This window comes from Mastomys coucha, unplaced genomic scaffold, assembly GCF_008632895.1.
Source record: "Mastomys coucha isolate ucsf_1 unplaced genomic scaffold, UCSF_Mcou_1 pScaffold20, whole genome shotgun sequence".
Taxonomy (NCBI): Eukaryota; Metazoa; Chordata; class Mammalia; order Rodentia; family Muridae; genus Mastomys; species Mastomys coucha.
The window spans coordinates 113151424-113160930 of NW_022196903.1; the positions used below are offsets into that span (position 1 = coordinate 113151424).

At 36.5% G+C, this 9507-nt stretch overlaps 1 protein-coding gene across 13 annotated transcripts in view; it reads right to left on the bottom strand.

Annotated features, from left to right (window-relative positions):
- The window catches only part of Wnk1 (WNK lysine deficient protein kinase 1), a 116678-nt gene that overhangs the window by 52001 nt on the left and 55170 nt on the right, over positions 1–9507 (bottom strand). For all 13 annotated transcript variants that reach the window (XM_031383211.1, XM_031383213.1, XM_031383212.1 and 10 more), the window contains exon 5: positions 1675–1763. In XM_031383211.1, the coding sequence (XP_031239071.1) occupies positions 1675–1763 (89 nt within the window). The remainder of the gene's footprint in view (positions 1–1674; positions 1764–9507) is intronic.

Below are 9507 nucleotides of genomic sequence, written 5' to 3' on the forward strand. Positions count from 1 at the left end.
AAGAAAGTCATTAGTTTGAAAGGACATTTTTCCTTCTCTTTCTGAGATGGCATCTCATTATGTTGCCCAGGCAGACCTCAGACTACAGAGTACTTAGAGGCATAAGAATGGCTTTCAAATGTATGTGTTTAATATTACTTACTTAAGGGGGAAAATCTACAATAGAAATCGTTAACATTAACCCATTTGAATAGTAGTGTTATAGAGAGTGTGGGGGTGTGTGTGTGCATGCGTGTGTTTTTCTGTGAGTGAGAGTGCTGGCAATGGAATATATTACCTTACAAGAGCTAGACAAGTACTTCTACATTTCCAGCATATAGTCATACTTCAATTGATTTTTTTTTTAAAAAAACAGTCATTAGAGACACATTTTTAAATCAAGTGATCTAAACTTATTAGTTAGTAAAATATAATTATGGTAAGTAATACATAGAATATCAAAGCTTCAAAATACTAAAGAAGCATAGCAAAACAAACAAAACCAAGAAGACAAAATTATATGTGGCCTTGTCTGACTCTTGAACAATAACTATCTAATGGAATACCATTTACTGACTAATATAAAATGAAGGTTGAAAAAGGTTAATAGTATTTCTCAGAGTTCTACAATAATAAATGATATTAATCAAAACCAGAACATAAATTTATTGATTTCTAGTTTGGTTCAACAGACACCTTTATTACTATAATAAATTCCTTCAATTTCTTATCAACAACTTGTAGATTTAGTCAGTCAAAGGCTGGTTGCATAACAATCATTCTTCTTTAAACAAAATACAAGTAATCAAATAAACTGTTCCATCCAGAAAAGACACAGAATAACATTTTAAGACTCAAAACAAATATCCCTTTGTTTACAGTGAAAAAGTCTTAAAAGAGCAAAACAGAAACTCAAACTAAATATCCACTGAATAGTCTTAAAGATCATGATGTTAAGCTCTTCTAAATAACAAAGCTTTGAAAGGAATATGAGCCTAGAAGGGTGAAGACACAGAATTCTTGAATCTGACTGATATACCCAGTGGTGCCCAAATTGTAGGAGACAGGTTATGCTCCATTTACAGTTTATATCTGTATTAATTAGGGTAGGATGGTGTGCGTTCTCTTTAAATCTGATGTGGTAAAGGCAGATTATTTTCAACTTCAGATCATGGCTCTTCACCAAGCCTACAGGTGACCCATTAGCTACACTGCATAACAGATACTTGACACTTTTCTCAGAAAAGTTGTTTGTAAAAATGACTAAGCCAGATCTCCTCTTAAGCCTTGGGTAAAATTTCTTTTTACTCAAAGGAATTTTGATGTTTTACTTTTTTTAGTCCTGGAATAACAACAGAAAAAAATCCAAGCCTGTGTAGCTGAGCCAATTTTCAACAGCCAAGATTCTACTTTACCTTTTGAAAAGGATTAAGGAATGGGTTTGTTGCACTGGAGAATAAATTCTACTGCAGAGCTTTCTAAATTATCCTGTAAGTGTACTCTGTTGTAAGGTGGTTCTGACTTACTCAAAAATCACTAAACCACATTTTTACAGTTACAGTAGGCAACTCTGAGTAGCTTCAATGGAAATAATCCATTTTTAAAATGTTATACGCTATGAATGAAAAAATGAAACAAAAGTATTAAATTTACCTCTCATTATTCAAATAACACCATGTCAAAGAAGCAACTTACCTTTCATCTTTGTTTTGTCGGATACATCCTTCAATAATTTCCTTCACTTCAGGAATTGCTACTTTGTCGAAACTGGCTGGCTTCACTCCCTAAAATCCAGGAAAAAAATATTCATAGAAATAATGAAATAATGAAAAGAGAATACTGGACTTTGTTTTAAATAGGCTGCTTTCTTAATATCCTGGTCCTTCTCTGATGGACCTGCAGGACCTGATCAGTTTAGGGATCAGAGGTATTGAATGGCAATCTCAAGAAACAAGTAGTATGGCAGTTATTTAGCAGAAAAAATTTAGGCTGCAGATAACAGCCTTTATCTTACAGTTAAATCCAGGTGCTCTGATTGGTTAGAAAATCTTTTTGCAACCTTGAAAACATATTGATTACTTCAGCCTTTACTCTGGACACTGAACCCAGGAGTAGGTATGAATTCCCAGTTTGGTAGACATATTATATAATATTCTTTAAAATACTTAATACTGAGAATTATGGATTACTATTGATTTGCCAGAATAACTAAGAAGCAACTTTACATAAATAAAACAGAAAAATGAGAATCAGGAACAATGATGTAAGTCTATAAGCCCCGCACTTTTGAAATGGAGGCAGGAGGACCAAGCTTGCAAGGTTATTCTTGGAGTAATGTCAGAATGGAGAACATCAGAATCAAACCTCTCATCAGGCTCCTCTCACAGATATTAATAGGCATCCTACTGGGATACTGTCTATGATTCCCCCTGCCCCACACACACACAGGTAGAAGACTTGCTGAAATCCCTGGAAATATTGTGCCCTTATCTTTAACCCTTTCCCTGCTTCTAGTCTAGAAATTTCAGAGTCTAGCTATAGATTTTTACTATGAACAAACCCCTTCACCCAATCCTTTAAAAAGTCTAAAGAAGAAATCTTCCCCTATCACTCAGGTCTTGATTCTCTTCAGGAAAGAGACTCTTCTCAAGAGTCTCTACCATGCTATTGGCTCCTTTGTCAGTTGGTTCTTGAAATTAATAATGTTTCTAACGAAGCAAAATGGAATAGATGCACCAGCTTAATTAATCAGCAAGGCTGTCTTCCTCCACTTGACCCTAGTACTTCTGGGCATTGTCCTACCTGGTAGTTTTCTTCCTTTTGCTTCAGTCTAATCTACCTAGAAGTCCCCTCCCTGCCTGCCAATTTCACAAAATCTCTGCTTTCAGTTTTTTCTTGTTCTTTTTTTTTTTTCTTTAAGCAAGTGTCTCACCTGCTGATTACAATAAATGCAGATTTAACAAAAACAAACTCTTCTAATAAACTCATTAGTGCCTAGTAATCTGTTAAGCGGCTTCCTTTGAACCACCTGCCCCATCCAAACCCTGCAGAGTTCAAAGTCAGCTTGGGCTACCTGTGACCCTGTCTCAAAACAAAACAGAAAAAACAAAAAACAAAAAACAGTCATAAAATGAAAATTAATATCAGACTCACATGAAATGTAAGTGTTGCAATTAATTTAAGAAGAAAACTTATCAGCACTACTCTATCTGAAACTAAATAACATCACAGTATATCTTAGTTAGGGCTTCTATCGCTGCAAAAAAAACACCATGAGGAAAGGAATTTGGAAATGGAAGAGCTTATTTGGCTAACATTTCCATAGAATTAAGGGAAGAAACTCAGGACATGAACACAAAACACAGAGGCTGTGGAGCAGGACTGTTTACTGGCTTGTTCCTCATGGCTTGGCTCAAGGATGGCACCACACACAAGGGACTGGGTTGCCCCCACGACAATCACTAAATCAAGTCCTGTTACAAGCTTGTCTACAAGGCCATCTTATGGAGGCATCTTCTTAACTGAGGTTCCTTCCTTTCAGATGACTTTGGCTTGTATCATGTTGATATAAAACCATCCAGTACAGTAATAGTTTAAAATTTACATTTGACACAAATTTTTTTGGCTGGATATGGTGGCACATGCCTTTAATTCTAACACTATGGAGGCAGAGGCAGGCTGATCTCTATGAGTTCAAGGCTAGCCTGGTCTACATAGTGAGTTCCAGTATATTCAGGGCTGTGTACAGAAACCCTGTCTCCAAAAACAAACTGACAAACACTTCAAAAATAAAACTTTCAGCAATGTGTAAAACAAAATCGCACTATTGGAGAGGTAGTTTAGAAGGAGAAGGCCTTGGTATTTATTTCATTTCATTTCAGTAATGATATGATTTAAGAAACCAAGTGCTGGGCATGGTAGCATACTCCTTTAAGTTTGAGGACAGCCTGATTAATTAGCATAGTGAGTTCTAGGCCAGCTAAGGGGTACATAGTGCAACCTGTCTCAAAACAAAAACCCCAAACCTAATCCATTCCCAAAAGGAAACCAGGGAGATGCAGCAACATGTACAAGTCGTGATATAAATCTATAAACACATAGATGGGAGGGAGTTTGATACATAAATTCTAATCATCTGTATAGGTTCAGTAAAAGAAATAAAACTAGTTATCACAGAAAGGTACATAATCTCTCACAAGACTAAATTAAACACAGTAGTCTGAATTCTTCAAGGATAGACTGAAAATAATAATATTTGTCTTGATTTTGTTCAAGAAACCACCTTGGTAACATTTTACAGTAAGGTACATTAAGTCCTAGAGGAAACGTATTATAAGATTCAGTCCTGCCGGGCAGTGGTGGCACACGCCTTTAATCCCAGCACTTGGGAGGCAGAGGCAGGCGGATTTCTGAGTTCGAGGCCAGCCTGGTCTACAGAGCGAGTTCTAGGACAGCCAGGGCTACACAGAGAAACCCTATCTCGAAAAACCAAAAAAAAAAAAAAAAGATTCAGTCCTATCACTGGTTTCAGACACCCACTTGGTTATACATCAAATGATTTAGTGTCAAAATCATTAGACACGGAAATGAAATACAAATTTGATTAAATCTCATTAATTACCCGTTGCATTCCTTCAAGCAGTGATTTAGAGAATTGTGCTCCTAAGAGTAACTTTTTACAGCAACTAACTGTGTAATAGAGTAAAATCCTCAAGTCACACAAAGGTAATTTGAAAGTTTAAATCTGAGAATGACTACAAAGATCATTTTTTTTGTGGTTTCCTTGGTCATTTCCTTTTTCAAATGCAGCTAAGTACTCCTTAATATCTTTGTCCACATAATTCTGTTTGAGAATTTCATCTATGCATGTGCCTTCATCAAGCCTATCCATTCTCCCACAAATCCATGCACACACAAACACTTTGAGTCCACTCAGTGCTGCTAGTATACACTTGAGTGTAAGGTCATCCACTAGATCCTGGGTAATAACCTCTTAGAGGCTGTCACTATTCATGCTAGGATTTTGGTTTATTTACCCAGGTCTTGTACATGCTGTCACAACTGTTATGACTACATAGGTACAGCTGCCCTGCTGTATCCAAAACACCCCAATAAGTTGTGAAATACGTTAATATATGGGTATAATGATATACCTTTAGGAGTCATTTTAATATTATGCCCACTTAGCTGAATAATAATAGTAGGTATTTCTCTAGGGCCAATGACCTTTTTGGACATACTGCAGTTACAAGCATGTGTTCTCTTAGTAAGTGGGCCTTAGATCCACTTAGAAAGTGTTTGGATACCAGGCATAATGACACATGCCTTTATTGCCAGTACGTAGAAGGCAGAGGCAGGTGGATCTCAGAATTAGAGGCTAACCTGTTAAACACATTAATTTCCAGGACAGACAGAGCTCCATAGTGTAACCCTACCTAGGAAAATAAAGCAAAACAAAAGCCAAAGGGAATGGGATAGGGGTGGGGTGGGGTGGGGCTTGGTTACCTCCATAACATCCTGCCAGTGTTGTAGTAGTGGCTATATCTTGGCAGGCCAATCTTTATCTTGGCTAATTTCACAGCTGGGTGAAGACTGTTGATGACTTTTGTTCACTAGTAGCTGTACCTTCCAGTACTAAAAAAACCTAGCTAGTAGGGATGAAGCTTCTAGATTGTTGTAAGGCTTTGCTTTCTCCATGTTCTAGGTACTAGTATGTAGTACCTTCAGCAATATAATCTTAACATCTATTTCCAGATGACAATAGCCTGTCTATGAGATGCACTAACAAACAACTCCAAGAGAGGAAATGCATGCCTATCACTGGGCTTTTTTTTTCCTTTCTTAATACCTTATAGTGTCAAGGAGAACAACTGTTTTACCCCCCACCTCACCTCAGCTACAAAGTAACTCCTTTTAATTTCTTTCTATGTTTGTGTAAATCTTAGAAAGCTTCTACATTAGTAGTTTTCCATGCAGCATTTCTGAAAGTCTTTAAATATCCCTACTCATATTCCATCCTTATGAGTGCTAGTATTAAAAAAGCCACCCTGGTGGCATACGTCTCTTTTAGTCTAAAATATCAGGTATTTGGCAGAATTGCCGTAGTTCCATACTTGGTTAACTTAAAGAGATTATAAAAGAAAAATCCTTTTCCATGTTAATATATAGGTATTGATTTCCTTGATGACTAAGGATGTTGAGCATTTCTTAAGTGCTTCTTGTCCATTTGAGATTCCTCTACTGAGAAATCTGTTTAGCTCTGTACCTCATTTTTTTAACTGGGTTATTGGAGTCTAACTTCTTGGGTTCTTAATATATATTGGATATTAGCCCTCTCTGTCAGATGTAGGGTTAGTGAAGATCTTTTCCCAATTTGTAGGCTGCCATTTTGTCCTATTGACAGTGTCCTTTGCCTTACAGAACCTTTTCAGTGTCATGAGGTCCTGTGTGTATCATGTGTTGACCTTAGAGCCTGAGCTATAAGTGTTCTGTTCAGGAAACTGTCTTCTCTAACAAAGCTACTTCCCACTTCCTCTTCTGTGAGACTCAGTGTATCCAGTTTTGTGTTTTGACGTCCTTGATCCACTTGGGACTTGAGTTTTGTACAGGGTGATAAATATGAATCTATTTGCATTCTTCTACATGCAAACATCAAGTTATACCAGCACCATTTCTTTTTTCCATTGTATCGCTTTGTCAAAAATCAAGTGTCTGTAGGTGCATGGGTTTATTTCTCAGTCTTTGATTTGATTCCATTCATCAACCTGTCTGTTTCTGTAGCAACACCATGCAGTTTTTATCACTAATGCTTTGTAGTATAGACCCTGAGATTCCACCTTACACCAATAAGAATGGATAACATCAAAAACTCAAGTGACGGGGCTGAGAGATGGCTCAGTGGTTAAGAGCACTGACTGCTCTTCCGAAGGTCCTGAGTTCAAATCCCAGCAACCACATGGTGGCTCACAACCATCCATAATGAGATTTGACACCCTCTTCTGGTGTGTCTGAAGACAACTACAGTGTACCTACATATAATAATAAATAAATCTTAAAAAAAAATAAATAAAAACTCAAGTGAAAGCACATGCTGGCAAGGATATGAAGAAAGGAGAACACTCCTCCATTGCTGATGGGATTGCAAACTTGTACACTCTGGAAATCAATCTAGTAGTTTCTCAGAAAATTGGAAATAATTGTACCTGAAGACCTAGCTATACTGCTCCTGGGCATATACCCAAAAGATGCTCCTCCCTGCCACAAGGACATGTGCTTCACTATGTTCACAGCAGCTTTATTCATAAAAGCCAGAAACTGGAAGCAACCCAGATGTCCCTCAACTGAAGGATGGATACAAAAAAATGTTGTTCATTTACACAATGGAATACTATTCAGCCATTAAAAACAAGGACATCATGAATTTTGCAGGCAAATGGATGGAACTAGAAAACATCATCTTGACTGAGGTAACCCAGACCAAAAAAACATGCATACTCAGTGATCAGTAGATATTAGCCATAAAGCACAGGATACCTATGATACATCCCACAGACCCAAAGAAGTTAAGGAAGGAAGGCCCAAGCTTGAATTACACTTAGAAGGGGGGACAAAATAGTCATAGGAGGCAGAGAAGTGGGTGGGAGAGCAGAATCAGGTTGTATGGAGAGACAGGAGAGAGAGACCTAAAGGGCCAGGAGAATGAATGGAAATCTGCAGCTGCCAGGTATACAATAAGGCTACCAAATTATATGTGTTAAGTTTATGTTCTTGCTACTTTGTTAAATGTGTTTATCAGTGGCCAGAATTTTCTGGTAGAAACTTTAGAGTCTTTTATGCATAGAATCATACTATATGCAAACAAGAATACTTCTGTTTCATCCTTTCCTGTGTTTCCACTGTTAACACCTTCGGTCACAAGACTGTAAGCACTATATTAATAGAAGTGGAGATCATGGATACTCTTGTCTTATTACTGATTTTAGTGGACATGTTCTTCGTAAAAAAGAATACTACTACTACTAAAACCTAAGACTGCAGTGATAGAGCAAAAGGGTATTTAAATTTTAAGACTAAATGAAATAGAAACTGTGGGTTGGGTCTCAGTTGGTATAGTACTTGTCTAGCAAGCATGAAGCCCTAGGTTTGATCTCCAACACCACATAAGCCGAATCTGATCTAGTGTTCCATGATTAATCCTGTCACCCAGGGAGGTGCCATTAACCAAGAGGATCAGAAATTCAAGAGCATTAATGGTTACAAAGCAAGTTCAAGGTCAGCCTAGGTTACACAAGACCTTGTTCCAAAAACAAAACAAAAATCAAACCAACAGCGTCACAGCACACAAGCAGTTGTGGACATACACACAGTAAGTAAAATAGTAGTTTGAAACAAAACAAAACAAACTTCCTTTAAGCAATTTTACGGATGTCTTACACTAAAGGTTGATAGGAGAAAATTTGAGTTTTCTGTTTTATATTGGCTTTTGTTTTCTACAATAAAACAAAACAGCATAAAATATACTTTTAAATGGCAAGAAACACCTAAAATATTATTTGCAAGCAAAACTGAACAGAGTTAGACTTTGCATGTGAAGACAGTTCCAACGCTACAGAAAAATAATCACGGACAGAAAAAAATTTTTTTCCAGAAAATGTAATGAGGAAAAAAAATGTGACTTCTTCTATAATACAGTATCTCAAGGGAATGTGTTTAGATTACTGGCAGTAACTACTATTAAACTAAGATGGCAAATATGTACTAACTTTTGTATTAATTGTAGGAAGGACATAAAACATTCTCCTGATCCCACTTTTATCCCTGGTGATTCTAAATTATCTTATTAAGCATATTGATTCATGCAAACATATACACATTCATATCTTTACAAATTGTAATTTCTATCTACTTCCTAACAAAATAGAAAAGTTATGTATAACACAACCTCAAATATATTAGTTTATACTGTCATTTAAATTTATGACTAAAGTTACAAACAGATGGTTCCATATGGATGTAATAAAACATATCCAGAAGCCACTGAGGCCTTAGGAAATGGCCTTTAAAAAATAATTATGTGGTGGCACATGCCTTTAATCTGAGCACTTTGGAAGCAGAGGCAGGTGGATCTGTGTAAGTTCATGGGCAGCCTGCACTACAGAATGAATTCCAAAACAGTGAAAGCTACACTGAGAAACCCTGTTTCAAACAAACAATAATAATAATTTACAAGAATGTATAAAAGTAAAGCATATGGAATAAGTTCAAAGCTTTATAAGCCTGAAAGTAACTTATAGGAGAGCCATGAGACTCTCCCATTGAGTGGCAAGGTTTTGAGATACTCATGGGCTTTTATATTAAGATATAAGAACTTAATATATAGTTGATCACTGACATTTTTTTGTTTTTGTTTTTTTGATCACTGACATTTTTTAAAAGTTGATATAGGTTGTTCTAAAACATAATCTTTAGCACCAGAAAGAACACAGTAGTAATAACAAATATTCTTTTTTTTTTTTTTTTTTTTTTTTT